The sequence below is a fragment of the Apodemus sylvaticus genome, chromosome 5, assembly GCF_947179515.1.
Source record: "Apodemus sylvaticus chromosome 5, mApoSyl1.1, whole genome shotgun sequence".
In the NCBI taxonomy this organism is placed as follows: Eukaryota; Metazoa; Chordata; class Mammalia; order Rodentia; family Muridae; genus Apodemus; species Apodemus sylvaticus.
In genome coordinates, this window is record NC_067476.1 from 86,645,582 (window position 1) to 86,670,257 (window position 24,676).

At 41.9% G+C, this 24,676-nt stretch overlaps 1 protein-coding gene across 2 annotated transcripts in view; it reads right to left on the minus strand.

Annotated features, from left to right (window-relative positions):
* The window catches only part of Qser1 (glutamine and serine rich 1), a 51,123-nt gene extending 26,813 nt beyond the window's left edge, over positions 1-24,310 (minus strand). The window contains exons 1-2 of one of the 2 annotated variants that reach the window (XM_052183127.1): positions 23,937-24,295; positions 3,366-3,472 (exon numbers count right to left, since the gene is read on the minus strand). In XM_052183127.1, coding sequence (XP_052039087.1) covers positions 3,366-3,472; positions 23,937-24,097 — 268 coding nt within the window. In that variant the 5' untranslated portion in view covers positions 24,098-24,295. Of the gene's footprint in view, positions 1-3,365; positions 3,473-23,936 lie in introns of both variants that reach the window. The other variant, XM_052183128.1, reaches the window with a different exon arrangement.
* Between the last annotated feature and the right edge of the window lie 366 nt (positions 24,311-24,676).

Sequence of the window (24,676 nt, forward strand, 5' to 3'; positions counted from 1 at the left end):
CACTAAAGGTCATAGGGCGAAGCAGTTCTAACCGGTAAGCATTCCCAAAGAGTCAGCTGACTAGTTGGGGATCCTTTAAATGGCCAGGCACATAAAAATAAGTCCTACTACATTTCTATCCATTTCTTTTAGCTACTAATCATGCAGTTTTGACGCTGCTTCTCCTTTCTTTCCAATGTCTCTTCCAGGTTCTCGGGTGTCTGAAGTGATCTTTCTGTTGATCCCTCAGGAGCGTGTGCACAGCTGAGATAAACCCTAGCAGCAATGCTTCTCTTTTCTGTAGCGTGGATTCTGCTGCTTGAGCCTCTTACACTCCTGGACTGTCTTATCTTCTAGAATATTATCTTAGGGTAATAAAGAAGGTAAAGGAACCGCAGGCTCTAAAGGACCCAGTGGTTGAATTACTCTATTGGAGGCTCTCGAATCTATTAACATTCTCCATTTCCCCAATTACATTTTTATAACAAAATCAGGGGCATTCAACAGGCTGGCAGACTCTTCTATATGTCGAGCCTCCAGCAGCTCTTGTACCAGCTGCTAAAGTGCCTGTACTTTTAATTTAAGGATCACTGCTCTACCCACGCAGCAGCAGCAGCAGCAGCAGCACCACCACCACCACCCCTAAATTTGAAACTGAATCTTTGTTGTGATTGCTTTTGGACAACTTACAGTTTGTGGTTGGTTGTTCTGGGTGACATTTTCCAATATCTTCCCCAGAAGCATCTTCTATTTCATCCCTGATTTTATGGATTGTCACTGGTATTGAGGGGATATTAATCTGAATTCCCAACTGCTGTAATAGATCCTGTCCCCATACATTTATGGCTATACAGCCATATAAGGCCTTAACTTTCCTATGTGACCTTCTGTCCCACACATTTAAGCCATCACACACTTTTTTTCCCCTACAATAACTTTCCAATTCCTAGAAACTGGATATAAACATTTTGAAGTGCCGTTCTGAATTCCATGATTTTTGTGAAATGATAGTTACATCAGCTCGTGTACCCACCAAACCTTCTATTTCAATGTCATTCACTGTTTGCCAGAACACACATTTTCCAGTACTTCCAGACCCTCAGATACTTCTACTGGATTGACTTTGCCTTTCTAGAGAAACAGCTAAGGAATCCTATCACATATTAAACTGCATCTCTCTTTTTACAATAAGCCATAATTCAAATTTCTCATTTGAAATCTTCATTTATAATTTCTAATCCCTAGACAATAAATCCTTGGGAAATCAAACTGCTCCTTCCTGAGACCATTCCTATTGCCCCTGAAGACAAAGGACTATAAACTCTAGTAGTTACTTTATTATATTGATTTTTGGGGAATAGCATAAGATGTTATGGCCAAATCTAGAGCAGCATTTGCCTATAGTAGCATGCATTAAATCTGTAATACTCAGTTGAGGTGTTTCTGGCTGCTTGTTATTTCCTGTGTGACAAGAGGCTAATCACTTGTACTTTTTGCTATGGGGCCTTGAGCAAGCAGCCCCACACCCCACTCATTTCATTTCCTGATAGCAAGAAATTGTCTTGGATATCTCTCTTGGACATGCACTGATTGGTCCAATTGCAACCCTTGCCACACTGCTGGTACACCCCTGAATGTTTAGGCCTTCTTTCTAGTTTACATTTAGAAAAACCATTGCTTTTAGAGATGTCTTGTTCCTAATTTTGTTTCAAATGTCCATATTTCCCACAGAAAAAGCACTGGACCGTTTGAAATCTGAGACCTCTGGCTATCACTTGACCTCTTATCCCCACACTTTATTGTACTGTTCACCAAAAGTTGTGAATTATCTCCATTAGCAGGCATATGCTGGATAAACACTGGGAATGGTGTTGGCAATTTTGTGACCCAGGACTGTCTGTTCTCAAAAGGTGCTGTGGATTTAACCCTGTCTCCTGAAAAGGGCTGTCTCAGCTGACCATTCTACTGTTTTTCCACTTCTTTTATCTGATCGCCTGTCATGGTTTATATATACTTGACCCAGGGAGTAGCATTATTTGGAGGTGTGGCTTTTTTGGAAGTGTGTCACTGTGGGCGTGGGCTTTAAGACCCTCACCCTAGCTGCCTAGAAGTCTTCCACTAGCAGCCTTCAGATGAAGATGTTGAACTCTCAGTTCCTCCTGCATAATGCCTGCCTGGATGCTCCCATGCTCCTGCCTTGATGATAATAGACTCAACCTCTGAAACCTGTAAGCCAGCCCCAAGAGTCTTATATGAGTTGCCTTGGTCATGGTGTCTGTTCATGGCAGTAAAAACTTAACTAAGACACTGCCCTTTGAGAGCTCCTTCCCTCTTTTCTACCTGGAGGAAACTCCCTCTTCTCTGGTTCTTTCACTGGAAGTGAGTATTTTTTTCCTCCCCTTTCTTGACATTTTCTTTCATTGTTTGATTCCCACGCTTCTGTTTTCACCTGATTTTTCCCCGTGGCCCAGCCATGTGAGTGCAGGTGCCCAGTGAGGTCAGAAGCCTCAGACTGCCTAGAGCTAGAGCTAGAGCACAGATGGTTGTGAGTCACCTGGCATGTCAAATACAGGCCCTCTGGGAAAGAAGCATGTTTTCTCAACTGCCAAGGAATTTTATTACTAACCTTCCCATGCAGACATTAAAATAAAGCTTAATTTTTGTTCCTGTCAATGTAAGTAGCTAATTTAAGTATAAAATATAAACTGAGTTTATCTTTCATAATTATCAAACCTTTAATTTTAAATTGAGTTCATTTAAATTGAACTGCCAGGACGGAGCCCTGAATTGTGGTAAAGGAGTTCCTGATGAAGCAGCCTGAGTATTTTGGGACTCAACAAAGGACAGAAAATTCACCATAGAAGAGTCTTTAGTGTTAGTGGTAGCACACTCGCTAGTATCAAGTGTTTCCAAAAGACCTAAGGCAGAAGAAAGTATTTCCAAGTAAAATAAAGTTGAAGTTAGATTCTGCTCTTATTTAAAAAGTAGTTTTCGAAAAGCAAGCCCAAGTTTCATATACCAAGTCTGTTTTATCTTGAAATAGCAAACAAATACTGTATTGGCTAGTGTGTGTGCATTTGTTATTTTAGAGACAAGGTCTCACCATGCAGATCTGGCTGTCCTGGAACTCCTCCCTACCTCTGCCTTCTGAGTACTAAGATTAAAGGAATGCACCAGTACACTTGGTTTGACTAGGTAAGAAAATGTGTCATTTACCAATTATATAGATGCTGTATCATTAAAGCTAAACTGTATCTCATTTTTCATTTTAACATTCTCATGGCACAGATGTCTTACATATTATGTCTATAAACAAAAATGTGAAAGTTGATCTTTCTTCTTATTCATAATATACCCAGAATCATACTTTTAAAAAAGACTATTACCAGTCGCGTGAGGAGTGGTGGCATATCCAGGAAGCTGATGAGAGGCTGTGAATGTCTGCCTTTGAAGAACATCTGATTCAGACTGGGAGGGATGTCCATCTTCATAGCTTAGATGAGAGAGGACAGTATTAAAAACAAACAAGCAAACAAACAAACAAAAAATAACCTCAATGAAATAATCAAAATCAAACTGGTAGAGCAACTACCAGTTGTAAGTTGCTTTACACAAAGAACACATGGAATGAGAGAAACTAAAAAGCATACATAAAACATAATCAGCTTCGCAGGTGGGGTGGGCTGCATGCTGACTAAGCGCCTGGCTGGCTCCTAGCACTAAAATAAACAGTAAGCTTATTATCATTTACACAGTGGGATAGACTAATTTTAAGGATCAGGTTCACTGAGTTTGGTAAGTATATGCTGGTCTAGTAAACACATGCAACCTAATCATTATGTATATTGTGCCAAAACAAAGAAGTTTATAAATTAGTGTATCAGACAGACAGCAATGCCTTTGTGCCTTCATATTTCACTGAATTACCATCTTCTATCCCCCTCCATACTCACTGTTCCCTTCCTATATCATGTCTTAGACTTTATTGGATATACTGAATTTAAATTGGTGAAAATACTGTATAAAGCAATGGTTTCACAATGACATTTTTATATATGTATAGCATGTATTTATATCACATTTTCTTTATCCATTCATCTACTGGTGGGCACCTAAGCCAATATCACAATTGTGAATACTGGGTGTCTAAACAAGATATCCAACACTGCAGGTATTTCTGCCTTATGCTGACTTGATACCTTAGAGTATACTGCCCAAGAGTATTATAGCAGGATGATACATAGTTTTAGTTCTTTAAGAAATCTCAATAATGACTTTCATAGAATACAGACTAATTCATACCCCCACAAATATACATATATAAAGATCTTTTCCCCTTCTACCAACCTCTACATTTGTTCTTTTATTTATTTATTTATTTATTTATTTGGATTTGGTTTTTTTTTTTTTTTTGAGACAGGGTTTCTCTATGTAGCCCTGGCTGTCCTGGAACTCACTCTGTAGGCCAGGCTGGCCTCGAACTCAGAAATCCACCTGCCTCTGCCTCCCAAGTGCTGGGATTACAGGTGTGTGCCACCACCACTCGGCTTATTTTTTTCATGATAACCTGGGGTAAGATCCAGACTTAGTGTAGTTTTGACGGCTAAGACTATTAGAAAGGTCTAATTGGTCCATTTATTGATTGGGTTATCTCTTAATACAGAGTTTTAGATTTGTTATTTTTAAATGTGTCTATGCCTTGTGTGAATCTATGTCTATCACATGCATATAGGAGCTCTAGGTAGCCAAAAGAAAGGAATCCTCTAGACCTGGAATTATAGACAGTTGTGAGCTATCATTTTGGTGCTGGGAACCACCCCAGTCCTATACAAGAACAGTAAGTGCTCTTAACCTCTGAGTTATCTCTCCAGATATAATCTGGCTATAGGCACAGACAAGGACTTTTTAAATGGACTTTCCAATCACTCAGGAAATAAGAATTAAGCAAATGGGATTTAATAAAAATAGGAGTTTCCACATCAAAAGAAACATCAGCAGAGTGAAGAGATAGCCTATGGAATGGGTGATCTGGCAGAAAAAAAGTATCTACAGAATATACAAAGTAAAGTTTTACTCAGGTCTTCTGACCATGGTGGCATGGTGGTGCACTTTTAGTTCAAACTGGGAAGCAGAAGCAGATGATCTTTGTTAAATTCTAGGCCAGCGAGGCTCAAAGTGAGTTTCTGTCTTAACAACAAAATTGCCCAATTTTGGGCTGGAGAGATAGCTCAGCGTTTAGGAGCACTGATTGCTCTTCCAGGGTCCTGAGTTCAATTCTCAACAACCACATGGTGGCACACAACCATCTGTAATGGGACCCGATGAACTGTAGATACTTATAATTTCAATTTTATGTTCAGTTTCAGAACAATGAGTTAAGTATCTACTCGGTTGCTAGGCATCTTAATAAATACTAGGAACTTAAATTCAAACATTAAGGCAGAGGGTCAGCTCACACCCGTAAAGATTATTACTGACATGGCACTTCTGTACTGGGCACACTGTGCATGTATACACATACAGAGAAGCACAACACGTAAATAAAACTTAAAAAATAAGTTACAGAAAGCAATATAAGGAATACGTTTGAAAAACGCCTCCCCAAAGTTTTATCAATTTGGTATTTGGTAATTTTTTTGTTTTGTGTGTAATTTGGTAATTAATTTGTTTTATGTGTGTGTTTAAACAAATTACTTCAAGTTACTTTGTCTTTTTCTTCTTGAGGGAGAAGGTTTGAGAGAAGGTCTCTCTATGCAGTCCTGTGTACCTGTGTATAAACCAGGCTGGTCTTGGACTCTCATAGATCCACCTGCTGTACCTCCCAAGTGCTGGGTCACTACACTAGCTGTGTGTGTGTGTGTGTGTGTGTGCGCGCAGTTTTTTTTTTTGTTTTTTTTTTTTGTTTTTGGGTTTTTTTTTTTTTGGTTTTTGGTTTTTTTGAGACAGGGTTTCTCTGTGTAGCCCTGGCTGTCCTGGAACTCACTCTGTAGACCAGGCTGGCCTCAAACTCAAAAATCCTCCTGCCTCTGCCTCCCAAGTGCTGGGATTAAAGGTGTGCGCCACGATTGCCCAGCTGTGTGTGTGTTTTTTTAAAGACAGGATCTTCGTATGCAGCACTCAGTCACAGAGACCTGCCAATCTCTGCCTCCTAAATCTTGGTACTAAAGGTGTACTCCAGGACATCTAGTCTACAGTTTTGTCTTTGGTAACTATTTGAAAGTACAAAGATGGTATAAAATTAGCTTTTAGTTAACAACAGTTTGTTAAATTTAGATCAATTAAGACCCCAGGTTCCTTTCACTCTAATGGCCCAGCAATTCTACTCTTAGAAACTTGAATCCATCATATGAATACTGACAGCATTTTTCTAACAAACAAAGAGTAGAAACAAACTTTTATCTCCAACTGATAAACAAAATGTGAGACTGTCATATAATGATACACTGTTCAGACACAAAATGGATGAGTACAGAAAATACCAAGCAGAAACCAAACATAAAAGATGAGTCCATATGCAATTCCATTTGTATGAAATTTCCCAAGTGCGTAAATGCATGGAAAAAGAAGAATCAGTATGCTTGTCAGGGGCTGGGACTAGGATCCAACAGGAAGGGGAATGTAGTTATTTATGGGGTAAGTAAAGTTCTTTAGAATTGGACAGTATTGACAACTGTACACCCTGTGATTATCCACTGGTAACTGTTTCTTTCTTGCAACATTATCAGTAAGAAGACAGTCTATGATAGATTAGCTTTGTTGATTCTGTGGCTGGCCCATCTCTATAATGCATAATCATTTTTAAAACATGTTTATATGTAACTAGGGATATATAATAGTTCAGCTGCAGAGTACTTGCCCAATATACACATATTCCTAGTTTGGAATACCAACACTGGGAAAACAAGAAAAACTCTTGGACTAGGGCTGAGGATATCACTCAGGAGGGCTAGTGTATGCAAGGCTCTAAGTTCAATCCTTTGCTATTTGAGGGGAAGTTGTTTGTTCATTTGGTTTTTGGTCAACCTGATGTAAGCTAAAGTTATTTGGAAAGAATTTTTGTTGAGAAAATGCCTATATCAGATGACCCATGGAAGAACCTTTAAAACATTTTCTTGATTAATGATTGATATGGGAAGGGCCAGTTCACTGTGGGCAGTGCTACCCTTGGGCTGTGTAAGAAAACAGGTTGAGCAAGCCATGTGGAACAAGACAGTAAGCAGAGTTCTTCTACAGTTTCCTGGCTCGAGATTCCTGCCCTGATTTTCATTTAAGATGCAATGTGTGTGATTGAGATATGCAAACTGAAATAAACCTTTCTCTCCCTAAGTTGCTTTTGGTTGTGGTATATTACCACAGAGATAAACCCTAAGACAAATCCAGATCACAAAAATTAGTTACTCTGTGTCTATCTGTATAGTTTTGTTGAGACAACTTCTCACTATGTAACCCAGCCTGAATCTAGGGCCTCTCTTGCCTCCACTGGCCTCTCCAATCTTGAGATTACAGGTGTGAACTACAATTGTTTTTCTTAGTGTTTTGCTTCTTCAGAACTATACATTAGTGTCTACGTTGCAGGACACGTGAAGTAACAAGTAAATGTTACTCCACGTGTCCTGCAGCGTAGACACTGATATTGACACTTGTCAACATCATGTACACTTGTACATGCTTTGGTCCTGGGCTTCTCACTTTGTTTCAGGGCCTTCTGACAACATAGTAATGAAAATCATCTTCTTTAGAGATTAAAAAAGCTTTCTGATTCTGCCAACCAACCGGTTGTGCCAACCAATGAGGCACAGTGGTACCTGTCAGTCGAGGAACACCCTTTTCTTTTTAAAAAAGTAGAGAACACTGAGATTGGCACCCATGAACAGACTGGCCCTCTCTCTCTCTTCAGTTCTCCTTGATCTACAAAAGGAATCTCCCTTACTCAATAGCAGGTGCATTCTGCCATGGGCCAAACACCTCGCTTCTTGGGAAACCTTGACTGTCCTTCCCACCACTGATTCAGACCACAACCCTCCACTCTTCGCCCAGGGCATTACTAGATACTTCTGTGGCCACGCACTTTTCACAGAACACACAAAGTTTGTGTTCATTGTCCACTTCAATGTGTGTCAGACAGCCAGTGTCAGGGAAGGAGATTTTAACTTCATCTTGACATAGCTGACTGCCTAGGAGGTGCCATGAAAGAGAGCCACTCCTAATAGTTTTAAACAATAGCCTATTTATTTATTTTTTAACTGTAGAGTGTAAAAAAATTCTTCACAATGCAGGTACTGTTTCTAATTTCTGTATTTTGAACAGCCTAGGAAAAAAAGTGCGAGTATTTAAAGTTCCACATAGCCTTTCCTAAGACATTTATTAACCCTCCCCACCCTCACTCTAAGGCCTAGAGAAGAGAATGAACAAAAAGATTAGATCTCTAATCCATACGACCATGAATGGGAGGAACACAGACTTAGGATAAAGTGAGTCAGAATCTTGAGTGAGAAACTATCCTCTTTCTTAGTTGCTGTCACTTAAACTTAAAAATTTGACTTTTCCCACAAAATCAAAACAAATCAAAATTGCTACTCTCTACCCTGTTTTAAGCATAAATTGTCCTAGTTAGGATTTCTATTGCTGCAATGAAACACCATGGCCAAAAAGCAAGTTGGGGAGAAAAGGGTTTATTTAGCTTACAGTACCGTTTTGCTATTCATTATTGAAGTCAGAACAAGAATTCAAGCAAGGCAAGATCCAGGAGGCAGAACTGATTGCAGACACCATGGAGGGTGCTGCTTACTGGCCTGCTTCCCTTGGCTTGCTCAGTCTGTCTTCTTGTAGAACCCAGGACTATAAGCCCAGGGATGGCACCACCCACTATGAACTGGGCCCTCCCCCAGATCACTAATTGGAAAAATGCCCCACAGCTGGATCTCATGGAAACGTTTTCCTGAGGCAACTTCCCCTCTGATGACTTTAACCTGTGTCAAGTTGACACACAGAACAATAATCTTTCCCTACATTTTGTTTGTTTTGTTGTTGCTGATGATGTTTTGTTTTTGAGACAGGGTTTCTCTGCATAGCCCTGGCTGTTCTAAAATTGCCCTGTAGACCAACCAGGCTGGCCTCAGACTCACAGAGATTCATTCACCACCTGGTTTTTCCCTAAGATTTTAATCTAATTAGCTTTAACAAAGAAAACCATCTCATCGATTAACTGTCTATTAATGTGATATGGGGGTGTGTACATGACACAACACTTAGTGAGTTCAGGTTGCCCGGATCATGTGGCAGTCAAGCATCTTTACCTGCTAGCCATGTTCTCTGCCCAAAGATGGGTTTTAAAAGTAGGTGAGAAAGGCTGGAGAGTTGGCTCAACACTTCAGAGCACTTGCTGCTCTTGCAGGGCAGAAGTTTGGCTTTCAGCACACACATGGGAATCACAATCATCCATCCACTCACAACCATCCACAACCAGGAGATCCATCATCATCTTATCTCTGTAGGCACTAGGCATGCACATGGTGCATATATACACTGGCAGGCAAAATGTCCATATAAGTAAAATCTTTAAAAAAATTAAAAACAAAACAACAAAGCAAAATGCTCTAAAGACCTGGAAAGCTAGCTCAGTGGTACAGGAGCTCTGGCTGCTTTCCCAGATGACCCAGGTTTGGTTCCTATAACCTACATGGTGGCTCACAACTGTCTATAACTCCAGTTACAGAGGATCTGATTCCCTCTTCTGACCTACAAAGGCACAGCACACACACATGGTACATATAAACAGATGCAGATAAAAACAACCACACAAAATAAAATAAAAAATAAATACCCTGTACTGGCTGGTTTTGTTTGTCAACTTGACACAGGCTGGAGCTATCACAAAGAAAGGAGCTTCAGTTGGGGAAATGCCTCCATGACATCCAGCTGTTGGGCATTTTCTCAATTAGTGATAAAGTGGGGAGGGCCCCTTGTGGGTGGTATCATCCCTGGGCTGGTAATCTTGGGTTCTATAAGAGAGCAGGCTGAGCAAGCCAGGGGGAGCAAGCCAGTAAGAAACATCCCTCCATTCTGCATCAGCTCCTGCTTCCTGACCTGCTTGAGTTCCAGTCCTGACTTCCTTTAGTGATGAACTGCAATGTAGAAGTGTAAGCTCAATAAACCCTTTCCTCCCCAACTTGCTTCTTGGTCATGATGTTTGTGCAGGAATAGAAACCCTGACTAAGACATACCCCCTGAAAAAACTTAAAATACATACTACTGACTTTAAAGTCTACAAGAAACCAAACTAAACAAACAAATAAAACCCCCCACACCTAAAGGAACAAATTCCTGTCATGAAGATAGAATTATGATTAAAGGACCAAATGCTTTTGAATATAATGCTAAAAATGCTACATTTTGGGTTATATCCAGATATTAATAACATAAAGCATTCTTCTGGTAGCCTACCCCTATGTCTATATGCTTAAGGAATAAAACACATTCCAAGATTAAAAATCAATCAAAAGTTCCATGAAATATGTTAAATCCTAGATATAAACAAGCTAGAACTTGCATGTAAGTAGTAAGATATTAAGCAATCAATGAATGCTTTTGTCCAAGAAATTATGCCACTTTGTTCTCTTTGTTAAAGAATTTAGCCACTGCAAACTAGAATACAAAGAAAACAGCATTCTCTTAAAAAAATTTTTTTAAAGCATTATCAATACCAACCTTCCACAGTTGAAGAAGATAAAAGCCCTGGACTGCAGTCAGCAGCCCCTGAGTATTAGTGCTGAGTCTACAACTACTGCCAAAACTCTGGGCAGAGTACACAGCCTCCGAGAGCACGAGTTCTCCCACTTGCAAAGCCCAAAGTTCTTTTTAATTCTAAAATTTGGGACTGGAATACAGCTGAATGGTTAAAAATACTTTCTGTTCTTGTAGAAGGCCAGGGTTAAGTTCCCAGCAAGCAAATTGCTGTTTACAACCATTTATAACTTTAGTTAACCAGGGTTTCCAACACTGTCCTCTGGCTTCCATGGGCATTAGGTACACCAATGGTATAAACACACACACACACACACACACACACACACACTTTCTTTCTTTTCTTTTTTTTTTTTTTTAATAAATCTTCCCCCACCCCCACCCCCACCCCCGAGACAGGGTTTCTCTGTGTAGCCCTGGCTGTCCTGGAATTCAGAAATTAGCCTGCCTCTACCTCCCAAGTGCTGGGATTACAGGCGTGCGCCACCACCGCCCGGCCACAAATGTTTTCTTAATTTAAAAAGATCTTGGGGTAGAGAGATGGTTCAAGTGTTAAGAGGAAGTGCCATTCTTACCTAGGACCTGAGTGTGGATAGAGCACCCTTTTCAGATAGTTCACAACTGCCTGGAACTCCAGCTCCAGAGGATTTTATGCTGACTTCCTCTTTTGAACTCTGTGGGCACCTGTACTTATGTATGCACATGTATGCGCGCGCGCGCGCACACACACACACACACACACACACACAATTAAAAATAAAAGAAATCTTTTAAAAAATCTGTACAGGCCTGGAAAGATGGCTCAGTGGTTAAGACTGCTCTTCCAGAGGTCCTAAGTTCAATTTCCAGTAACCACATGGTGGCTCACAACCATCTGTAATGGGATCTAATGCTCCCTTCTGGTGTGTCTGAAGATGGCTACAGTGTACTCACATACATTTAATAAATGAAATCTTTTTGGGGGTGGGGATTTTTTAGTTTTTTTCGAGACAGGGTTTCTCTGTGTAGCCCTGGCTGTCCTGGAACTCACTCTGTAGACCAGGCTGGCCTCAAACTCAGAAATCTGCCTGCCTCTGCTTCCCAGAGGACTGGGATTACAGTCCTGTGCCACCACCACCCGGCTTTTTTTCTTTTTTGGTTTTTCGAGACAGGGTTTCTCTGTGTAGCCCTGGCTGTCCTGGAACTTACTCTGCAGACCAGGCTGGCCTCAAACTCAGAAATCCGCCTGTCTCTGCCTCTGCCTTCCAAGTGCTGGGATTACAGGCTTGTACCACCACTGCCCGGCTGAATAAATAAAATCTTTAAAAACAAAACAAAACCAAAAGTAATGGCTACACTTATGGATGATTTCCGAGTTCAAACTCAAGTCTCATTTGTCCTTATTTCTACTTAAGATATCATTAAAGTGCAAAGCAAGGTAGCAAACACTTTTAATCCCAACACTCATGAAACTGCTTCTCTCCACATGTATATAGGGAATTACGTAAATTAATCAAGGTAGAAAGATTCACCCTTCATGGGTGACCCTTTCTATAAGGTCGGTTAGGATGAACACATTCCTGACTGTGGGTGCAAATGTACCAGCTTCCTCTGCTTTTGCCAAACCTTCCCTGACACAGTGCACCAACCATAATCCAAACTTACTCTTTCTTAATATGCTTTTATTTCAAGTAGCTTGACACAGCAACAAAACAAGCATATGATGTGCAAGGTGAAAAACTGGTGTCACTTAAAGATGAAAAGATCAGACACAGTTTGTGAACATGGTTTCATAAGAAGTCAAAGGAAAACAGTACTTTAAAAATATGAGTACTTGGTAAGAGCATCTAAATTTTCCATATCTTACGACAAATTGATCAATCTGATATAAACCCATAGCCTTAAATTGTCTCTAAAAAATTCTTACCAAAAGTGTGCTCTAGGAAAAACCATCTAATTCTTTTTAAAATCAGAAGCATAGCCTCTGAGCACAGATGTTAAGTCCCAAAGACCCAATCAATATACTCTTCAAAGGTTTCCATACCTAACCTTTGCCTTTTACTTCATTTAACAGTCCTGCTTTATCTTTTATCAACATCACAAAAGGACTTTTCCAGGAGAACTTAATTACCTTGTGATTAACACCATATTCTCCCACATCACATTTCCAGAGTTCAAATACTACCTCTGCCACTTAAGAACATGATGGAAAAGTCTTAGGAACGTTAGCCCTCTATGCTTCAGTTTCATTCTCTGTAAACTGGTTAACAATGGTACCTTAGTCAGAGGAGCTGAGATTATATAGACAAAAATTACTAGAGTAGCGCACAACAGCTGGCACTAATAACCACTACAGTGCTCAGGGGAAAGCTGAGAATAGGCCATTCACTAAAACCTTCATCTCTGAGCATCCTTTACTGTCTACAAAGTCCACACTCACTTCTTGGTCTTGTCAACTAAAAGCACACACATCATAGTAAATAAGGGTTTACTTAAGTTCTGGGTAGAGTGGGGCTGGAGAGACGGATCAGAGGTTAATAATACTTGCTGTTCTTCCAAAGGACCCAACAAGCACTTCTATCAGGAGGGTTATAAGTTGGATTTTTTTTTTTTTTGTTTCCGTGTGTGTGTGTGTGTGTGTGTGTGTGTGTGTGTGTGTGTGTGTGTGTGTGTAGCCACGGTTAGGAAAGTTAACTTTCCTAAGACCATAACACTGTTAAGTGGCAGAGGGCTGACTATTCTGGATCTCTGTAGTCTGGGCTGGTCTTGAATTCAGAGATCCACCTGCCTCCGCCTCCGAAGTGTTGGGATTAAAGGCCTGTGCCATCACTACCACCAGGCAAGGATCACAACACTTTGTAACTCCAGCTCCATGGTTTTTGACACTTCTTCCAGCATCTATAATCACATACATACAAGCAGACACCTACACATAATTAAAAATAAATTTGGTGGTCAGAAAGGCTCTGTGAAACAAGTTGCCAAGAAAGATAAGATTCACATCAGTGTTTTCAGCATGGTCCTTAAATAAGCAGCAATAGAATCACCTAGGAGCACATTAGGAATGTAAATTATAGGGCTGTATCCCAGATGCAGAAACTCTGGAAATGGGCCAACAGCCAGTGTGCTCAGCAAGTCCTTCAGGTGATTCTGAGGGACCACTAAGATTGTGTCAGGAAAGGTAACTGCCAGTCTCCTGGCTTCAGGACTTTTGCATGGGCTGCTTCCTTAGCTAGTCCTCAAAGAGGAAATGTTTTACTTAACTGGCCCTCTGCCTCCCTACTGGCTAGTAAGTGAAGTTCAACTGGGACAGAGAATTTTGCCAGACACACGGTAACACAGAGTTGTGGAAGGAGAATTGACAACTTTGAGGTCATTTTCAGATACATAACTGGACTGAGGCAAGCCTGAACTAAATGACACCCCATCCCAAATTAAACAAACAACCTCCACCAAAACTTCCATTTTGTTTTTTAAGACAAGGTCTATCTATGTAACCCAGCTACCCTGGAACTTAGGTGGCTCCTATCTAGGCCTAAGCATGCTAGAATTATAACCATGACTGGCTAAGAATAAAGATTTGTTTTCTGCATTTGTTGCCACTGAATCTTTTTCTCCCCCCCCCTCCCCCAGTCAGGGTTTCTCTGTATAATCCTGGCTGGTGGCGCACGCCTGTAATCCCAGCACTTGGGAGGCAGAGGCAGGTGGATTTCTGAGTTTGAGGCCAGCCTGGTCTACAGAGTGAGTTCCAGGACAGCCAGGGCTACACAGAGAAACCCTGTCTTGAAAAAACCAAATTAAAAAAAAAAAAGATTTATTTATTTGTGTGTATGAGCACACTATTTGCATGTATGCCTGCACGACAGAAGACAGCATCAGACAGAAGAGAGCATCAGATCCTACTATATAGATAGTTGTCAGCCACCATGTGGTTGCTGGGAATTGAATTTAGGACCTCTGAAAGAGTAGTCAGTGCTTTTAACCATTGAGTGATCACTCCAACCACTGCTACTGAATCTTTAAGGTCTACAAGAGTTGTATAGCATTTACTGTAAGAAAGTGTATCATATCAGCATTTGTTTATTCCATGTATACATAGTTCAAACCAGGTTGGGGGACAGGAAGATGGCTTAGTTAATAAAGTACTTGGTATGCAAGTATGAGAAACTGGATTCCCAGCACCCACAAAAAGCCAAGCATGGTGGCATGTATCTGTTACCTCAGCATTGTAGGAGGCCGAACAGGCAGAACCCTAGACTCACTGTCCAGCCAGATAGTTGAATTCTGAGTTCCAGGTTCAGCCACAGATCCTGTCTCAAAACACTAAGGGAGAAAATGATAGAGGAAGACACCATTGACCTCTGACCTCCATGTCACACACGTGCATACACAATGACATGAATACAAACATCTTTATAACATACATATACACACCAAAAAACTCTAGTTGAATGCTGACAAACTTATGAACAATTTCTGTCACTTAAAAAAAATTAGAGCACAGGCTGCTCTTCCAGATGACCCAGGTGTAATTCAAAGTACCCATACAGCAACTCTAACTCCAGTTCTGGGGAAAGCCCTCTTTGGCCTCCACAAGCAGTGTACATAAGGTGCATAGACATATATGCAGGCAAAACACCCACACACATTAAAAATAAATATACCTTTAGAAAAATAAAAGTGACACATGCCTTTCATCTCAGAAATTGGGAAGCAGAGGTAGGAGGATCTCTGAGTGAGTCAAGGCCAGTTGGTTTATGTAGACATTTCCATGTTAGCCAGAGTATATAGTAAGATCCTATCTCAAAAAATAGAGTTGTGGGGGCTGGAGAGATGGCTCAGTGGTTAAGAGTGCTGACTGCTCTTCCGAAGGTCCTGAGTTCAAATCCCAGCAACCACATGGTGGCTCACAACCATCCATAATGAGATCTGACTCCCTCTTCTGGAGTGTCTGAAGACAGTTACAGTGTACTTACATATAATAAATAAATTAAAACAACAACAACAAAAAATCTTTAAAAAAAATAGAGTTGTGGAAGGGTGCATGATGAGCATGATCGAAACACATTGTATAAAATTCTCAAATTAATCCAAATATACCTTTCTCTTACCTTTTAATATTGCTGCCAACAACCCCTAATAATTTTACTTTTTTTGTTTTTCATTCATTGAATCCTTCCTTTTCTTGTGGAAGGGACAAATGTACCATAGGACACTCATGATGTCAGCTCTCCTGCCAATCTGGGGATTGAACTCAGGTCACCAGACTGGCGAGCACCTTTACAGACTGAGCCATCTCACTGACCCATCATCCTAACCTTTCTACCTCAGCATCACTAAAAACTCCACCACCTTCCTCTTGTCTAACGTGGTACACTGCCTCTTATTTCACAACCTGTTTCCTAGTTCTGCCACCAGTTCTAACCAATTCTGTAATGAATTCCCGAGTTAATCTTATTAAGCCAATTCACCGAAGTTAGATGACTCAGTGTTTAAGGACACTTGTTCTTCTAGAGGATACATGTTTAATTCCCATACCCACACAGCGACTCACAATCAGCTGTGATTCCAGTTCCAAGTGATGGGAACACTCTCTTCAGGCCTCTGAAGGTGTCTCATACGCACATGGTGCAAAGACATATATGTAAGCAGACACTCATACTAAAATTATTAGGCTAGTACATTAACATCACTTAGTAAATGCTATAGTTTTCAGTTTAAGGCTGAGAATAAATATACTTCACTCACTAAAATCTTTTACCTTTGATATTCCTTTATTGTCTCTATACACACTTCTGAACTCACACTTCTCTGGTCTTGCCATCTAAGAACAAACACTTCAAGAACAAGTAAGTAAAAATGCTGCAAAGAAGGAAAAAAAAACTAGCAAGACTTATTTAAATTTGGTGGTGACAGTGCTGGAAAGGTAGCGCAAAGCTAAGAGCACATGCTGCTCTTAAGAGGACTGGGACTCACACGGGGCAGCTCACCCCTGCCTTAAACTTCAGCATCAGTGGCTCTGACACCCTCCTCTGGCCCCAAGGGCATCCTTACATAAGGGGCATACATACACTTACACAGACATGCACTAGCCTTTAAAAAAAGCCAATTCATTCACAATATCAACCTTCTATAAAATCGTTTCAAGTTCCCTAAACTTTAGAGACTAAACTCTAAAGCATCCTAAAATCTAATATTCACTCTCTGGCAGTATAATTCTGGTGAGCCACCACAATGAAACATACCTTTGTATAGTCTCCCTCTCAGAATGACTGTACTTAACCAAAGACTGCACAGGGTGACAGACTGTGACAGAAGCAATCCTCTGCCAGTTCAAAGACCAGCCACAAACTTGAGGAGCAGAGTCCACATCCTTCCTCTTGGACACTTGTTCTTGGAAGCTCCTTTGTGCTAATTCCTTTCTATCAGGCAACAATAACAACGAAGTCAGTCTGTGTACAGTTTAATTGCCAAATGATTCACGATTATCTTAAATAGAAATAATTTTCCCTGTAATTCCCCCAGTCATATTTGTATCTCTCCCCACTCACCCACCAAAAACTTCTCAAGTGTATACCTGGATGTTTGCTGGCACTCAGAATACATCAGTGTTGGCAGCACATGCTGCTGTGTGCACTGTTCTATACACTGACATGGCTCTAGATGCTTTTCTAATTTATTTTACTTAGGAATCCAAACTGTTGGGCTTGGACAGATGGCTCAACAGTTAAGAGCACTTGCTGTTCTTCCAGAGGTCCTGAGTTCAATTCCCAGCAACCACATGGTGGCTCACAACCATCTGTAATAGGATCTGATGTCCTCTTTTGGTGTGCATGAAGACAGCATTTACTCAAAAACATAAACAAATTTTAAAGAAGAAAAAAAGAATCCAAATTGTCTTCACTCAATAAAACGAACCAAAGCATAAGAAACTTGTTGAAAATCATACTGAAGCTAAGTCAAAATACAAGCTCAAACATTCTTACTCTTTAGCTTATGCTATCAATCACTACAGGAATCCTAGTCTAATGAAACGTACATTTTAGTGGTTGGGCTAGTGATATGGTCAAAGCATAACAAACCTAAAAGGCTCCTGAAAAATCAAAACTAATTCAAAGATGATGATGATGGGAATGGAAACTACATTCTGACAGAGATGAGAACTACTAACCGGTTCTGTACCCCTCCATCAGGGCAGTCAGAAAACATCTGGGAAAGAGCCAAAATGCCCGGAAACGGCAAAGACAACTCCAGGTGAAAAGAACATCCAGCAAAAGTCCTAACTTCAGCATGCTTCTGGAGAAAACAGCCTGACTGCAGGGATGGTACAACATGAGATACACGAGAATTAGTTGAGGCTCAGACAACAGAGGGCTCCAGAGGCCAAAGATCTGACTCTGTCTGACCTTGAGTAACACTGAAAGGTTTGAATTAAGATACTGCATCACTTGATTTGAGTTTTGAAAAGCTAACTCTATCCATTTTATACCTAATAAAATGGGGTGAGGGTACAGAGATGGCTTAGAGGTTAAAAGCACTAGCTACTCTTGCAGAACCTGGGTTTGATTTCTAGTACCCATATAGGTGGCTCACAACCACTTGTAACTACTCCTACACCCTCCTCTGACCTCTAAGAGCACCGCTTGCATGTGGTGAGCCGCGCGCGCACACGCACACACAAGCAAAACATTCATACACACAAAATTTAGAGGGCCTAAAGTAGAAGCAAGGAAAGCAACAAGAAACCACAATAGTACAATAGTTGTTGGATTATGGTAAACAGTGGCAGCATTTACTAAGATGGGAAAGATAATCATGTTTTAGAACTAGTATGTTTAAAACACCTATTCAGGCTAGGCAGTGGTGGCACACGCCTTTGATCCCAGCACTTAGGAGTGGATTTCTGAGTTCAAGGCCAGCCTGGTCTACAGAGTGAGTTCCAGGACAGCCAGAACTATACAGAGAAACCCTGTCTCAAAACAAAACAAAACAACAATAACAACAACAACAACAAAACTACCTATCCAATATCCACATGAAGATGTTAGGTGCTAGATGCAAAAATAAAAGTATAAATTTGAATGTCACTTCATTCGCATCAAGTTCAGCTAGAAGGAATGGAGAAAATGGAGAAGAAAAGAACTCTTAAGTCTGGCTTAAGCCAGCATTTAGTACCAAGCAGAAGTAACAGGTATATTAGTGACCCTGTCAACCTTATAGACCCAAAGTTCTTTAAGTGGCAGGGTGGTGTCTTTCCTATTTTTGCAGTACCCCATAGAACTTTGTCTAGTATCGGGGAACTCAGATGCTCAGCACATTTTAATGAGTGAATTGATGTGTTAAGTCGAATACTCTCTAGTACTCATTCCAGAGGATGTGGCAAGGAAATATGAAGACAAGCAGTGGCCTATATCCCTTTTCCTCAGTAATCAAACATCTAACCCTTCATCTTGCACCCTGCTACATACAGGGTGGAAAGGGAATAAGATGCATATACACCTTCACTCCAACCCCATCTTATCCCACACAAAGTCATGTGCCACTACACCTGGAGTTCATGTGATGCTGGAGATGGACCCCAAGGCCTGCAGCATGCTAGGCAAGCAATCTATTCTCACTGGCTTAAGGTTTCTCTGTGTAACCCTGGCTGTCCTGGAACTTGCTCTATAGACCAGGCTGGCCCCAAACTCGAGAGCCACCTGTCTCTGCTTCCTGACTGCTGGGATTAAAGTCTTAAAGCTAGAGTGTCCTTCAAGTTTTTGGAAAAGATCTCATAAGATCACAATTTATAGGTAAGGACAATCCCAAATAAGCAAAAGGCTATTTCAATCAAACTTCTGCATTAGAGTCCAAAAAGTATTAACGTATAAACAGTATTGTTGCTGTAGCTATTATTTCATGAGCTAATTTTTACTAGCCACTGTTTTAAAGCCACACATTAATATTTTCACAAAAATCTTTTGCACTAGGTTTTCTTTTTTTTTCTTTCTTTTCTTTCTTTCTTTTTTTTTTTTTTTTTTTGTTTTTTTGATTTGGTTTTTTTCGAGACAGGGTTTCTCTGTATAGCCCTGGCTGTCCTAAAACTCACTCTATAGACCAGGCTGGCCTCAAACTCAGAAATCTGCCTGCTTCCCAGAGTGCTGGGATTACAGGTTTGCACCACCACTACCTGGTACAATAGGTTTTTCTAAAATAGTTTTCTCAGTATGAGTATTTTACCTGCATGTATATATGTGCATCATGTGTAAGCATGGTGCCTCCCAGGAGAGCATCCAATCTCCTGGAACTGGAATTGCAGATGTGTGAGCCTCCACGTGGGTGATGGGAACTGAGTCAAGCCTGAGCCCCCTTGCTCCTAAGTGCTGAGCCGTATCAGTCCTACAGTACGTATTCTAATTTTTTTTTTTATGGATGAGAAAACTAAGGCACAGACATATTAAGCAACACGGCTGCAGCCACAAAGCTTCTAGGTCATGAGGCTGAGATTTAAACTCAGGCATTGTGAGTCTAGAACCTCTGTTTAGCCATAATACTGAACTGCCATACGGTAAAAGTCTAATGGTATTCACCATGTGAGAGGTAAGCTCTCCTGACTTGGCCTAGAGACAATGCACTATCCTATTTCGGCGTCCTTTCTGCTGTAGGCTGAAGATTTTTCAACTGCACTGCACTTTCCTGGTTCTCCCTCATCATTTCTGGCCCAGAACTGTTCCTTGTTCTTGACTAGTTTTAATTCCCCTTCTAACTAATCCCTCATGTTTACTCAAAGCTTAGGACTGATGTGTTTTTAAATGCCATCTCAAAGGAGATGACCTTATTTGTTTTCAGCTCAAACTGCCTTTGAGCACCTAGTCACATATTCCACTATCTCTCTGACCTTTTACTAGAGTAGTAAAGGTCATTTAATGATGAGCTCATGTTTTTGCACCCATCTCACCTCTATTTCTCCTTACAGATTCATCTTTGTCCACACCTCCTGCCACCTAGTTGCTCAGTCCAGAAACCTGAGAATTCTGTCACCAAGCCTTTTATGGGGCTGAGACACTGGAAAAAGAGGCTGGCTTTCAACTCAAAGCAACCCTTTTTTATACAGGGATTACAGGTGCAAGTTTCCATGCCTGTCTAGCCCTTCGACTGTTAAATATTCCATCATTTTTCTGTTTCCATTCTGCACTGACACAAGCTCCTGTTATCTTTCACTTACATGATTTATAAAGCTCCCTAATATAAGAGCACCTTTTTCTTAATCCCTTCAATTTATTCTTTTATAGAATCCATATTGAAAACACAAAAGCAAACAACCCCTCAAACAACCTCCTAAAAGTTCATGATAATGAACAAAGCACATGACCATAGGCTTCTAAAGCTGAGGGGGGGAGGGCAAACAAGTAGAAATGTACAAGACCAGTTCCTAGCCCCAAACTACACAAGTAACTACCAAGTGCTACGTTAGAAACACTCAGAGAGTCCAAAAACCTCTCTATAAATCCTTTTTAAAGAAAACAAAAACAAAAAAAAGCCAAACAGTTTCCTCATCATTTTCCAGGTGCTACAACAACCAAATATGGCCCACACCTTTAATCCCAACATTTGGGAGTCAGAAGTAGGCAGTTCTGTGAGTTTGAGGGCAGCCCGGTCTACATAGTAAGTTTCAGGGCAGCCTTGTCAAGAACAAAAAAAAAAAAAAAAAAACCAAAAACCAAGAAAACCAATCAACCAAAACCAACCAAAGAAACCAAAAAACAAAACAAAACAAAAAACAAATAAAAAAATCTAGCATCTGATAGAACTGATATATGAAAGAAAATACTGTTTCAGACGTATGGTTTCCAAGGCACCTCCTGTGATGAACATGCATTTTAGGAGCAAGCAAAGACATAAAGTAGAACATTAGATCCCGTGTCAGTAACAAGTGAATGCCATGACCATCTGTCCGTTTCTGAGTAAGTTACAGGAAGCAAGGTGGCAGACAGGCTAATTCTTTATGGATAAATATCTACATTACATCATCACAACTAGTGTTCATTTGCACTTTTGGAAGAAGCTGCCACAAAAGGGAAACAAAAACATTCAACTGATACATGAATTACAAAACGGCTTTTTAAACTGTTGCAAAAATACGATTAAGCTTTTGAAATGCCTGATCTTTAAGGACTCTGGAGGCACATTTCAGCTATAATACTTTGGATATAACTGAAATCAGAGGACATTTGCCTGGTTTGAAGAAAAGTAAAGTAGCACTAAGAAGTGTGAGCAGCCCTGTACAGATGGCCTAATCCTAACACAGCATGTTAACAAAGCAGGTTTTATGGGGGAGGGGGAAAGCCTGCATTATCTACGCTATAATTTAGCTGACCACACCCCTCCAAAATGTTTTAAACTGTGTGTGTGTGTGTGTGTGCATTTAAGAACCAGCAACATTCAAAACAATAACAAAAATCTTTTAAACTTGTTTTCAAACATGCTTAGGTAGTTATTCAGCGTTACCCTGATAACATTTGGAAAATATGGCCAGCCACCATTTGTTTTTTTGCCTCAGAGGTATTTTGCTCAAAGAAATAACAGACAATAACTAGGCAGCATTTCAGTGTTATTCACCAAAAAGAGAAAAAATTATTTGAGATATAGGAGATGCTACTACGCATTACCCATCATTGCTGTTCTCTGGAGAGAAAATTTTTAAATGATCATAGATAATGTAACCATTCTCTGTAAAATGATAGTTAAATTACCACCAAAAATAACCAAGAAGGGCCTAATATCCTTCCTAAAAATTCTTCAAAATGGCTTATTTACGGTAACACAAAACTATAGCCATTTATGAAAGACCTCAGCATCTTCAGTAGGCTTGAAACTGGAAAAATCACTTTTTTTTAAAAAAAAAATCCAGGATCCTTTTAAACAAAAGATTTTTCTGAGGTTTATAATTACTCTTTTGTTGAAGCATTATTATTATTTTTTTCTTTCTTTCATAATAACCCAAGGTACAATCTAAGACAAAGACTTGTTAATTCTTTACACATCTATTCTAAATCATGAAAGCGGCACTTTTATAAAAACAAAGGTTTTTATAAGAAAAATTAGAATGTGTAAAGTGAAATAAAAAGTTCACTCGAGTCGTTAAAAATAATTTAGAAACCTGGTGAGATCATATAGGTACAAGGCTTCCTGTTGGTAGCTGAGGATGAAGTCATTAACAAGCCAGGATTTCCCTGTTCTTGGGTCAGAAGCTATGCCTACTAGATCGAGTATTGTTCAGGGGAGGCGGCTTTAAAAATACCCCGCTCCCAAAGCCTTCAAACCAGACCACGCCTTCCAGTTATCATTCGAATGGGACCGTTTCAAAGTGTGGTACTGCTACACATTTCTCGCGAGCTTAAATATTAAACAAGAGTCCACATTTTGGGGTCTATTGCCCATGCTGGAATAAGGATGAAATCTTTGAAGCGCCGCACTATACAATGAACGGAGATAGAGAAGCATGCTTTGGGTCTTCGACCTTTAGAGCCTTCTTCGAACACCATCCCTCAATGCTTCCCAACACTCAGTCACCCACCGGCACCAACAGCCAAGAGGGATTCTTGACTTCCTGCCGTTGTTAAAAGGAGAGGAAACCCAAAAGCAACTTTGAACGCGTGGAACACAGCCATCACTGCAAACATATGTCACCCAGCCCCTGCTTTGCATTAGTGTCCCGCCCTGGGGGTTCCCTTGCAGCCCAGTCATCCTAGGTCCCCCAGTGTCAGCGACACAGCCCCGCTCCTCATCCCCTGCCACCGCCCTCACCTTCACACTGCCGAGGCCCCCAACACCACATTGTCGGCCACCCAGATTCCAATACAATGGAATGTCACTGCCCAGGGCTCCGCGGCGCCCCTTCAGGCCTCCCCCCCTCACCCCCCAGGCAGTCCGGGTTCCCCAGATACCGAGGTCAGCCCGGAGCTTAAACTTTACCATGTGGGAGTCCAGCACCGAGAGGTGACTGAGCCCCTCCATCCCGCCCAACCTTCCCTTCTGCCGCACGCCCCGGCTCGCCCTAGGCGCGAATCCTGCACCATGCGCCCCCTTCCCAGCCGGGACCACCCGTCAGGAGTTGTCCACCGCCTCTCCCGAGAGGGAAGAAGGGCGCCTCGAAGGCTCTCTACCCGGCCTGGGCCCCGAGAGGGGCGGGCACAGGCCCCGGCGCATCCGCGGCCTTTCCTGGCCCAGTGAGACCCCGCGCCCACCCTCCCTACCTGGCCTTGAGGCTGGGACTGCTGCCGCTGCAGCTGGGGCTGGAGGCGGCGGCCGGAACCCGGGCTTCGTAGGCCCAGGCGGGAGCAGCGGGCTGCGTGGCGGCGCTGGCGGGAGGCGCGGGAGGCTCAGCGAAGCCCGCGGGCGCGTAGTGCGCGTCCATGGCGGGGGCTGAGGCGGCGGGGGCGGGCGGGAGGCGCGGGGAGGAAGAGGCGGTGGCGGGAGCTGCCCCTCACATGGCGCGGCCGGGGGGCGGGGGCGCCTGGGCGGGGGAACCGAGCTGCGGCGGGCGGGCCTCGGCTCGGACGTCAGGGGAGCGGCGGCGCCTGCGGCCGGGACGCGAGGCGGCCACAGCGCCCGCAGCCCAGGCGCCCCATGTTGTTGGATTTCCCAGGATGCACCTCCCGCGCCCTCCGCCCGCTCATCGCCCCGCCCCCTCGGCGCCCCGCGCTACGGACTGCGGATTCGGGGGCCAGGCGGGACGAGGGCTGCTCCGTGGACGCCCTAGCGGTAAAGAGCAGGCCTACGCGCCGGAGCACCCGCATAGGTTTGGACAGGAGAAGGCTTGCCAGCACTGTGCCTGGAGTTCGTAACTGGTTCTTTGAAGGGACTCAAACACTCGAGTCCCACTTGTGATTTCTTTCTCTGCGCCCCAAACCACAGACAAGGAACTGTTGCTTTACAGTACTCGCTTCCTGCCCAAAGTTTGCTGGGCTTAGAGGATCTGGTTCCTGCTTCCTGG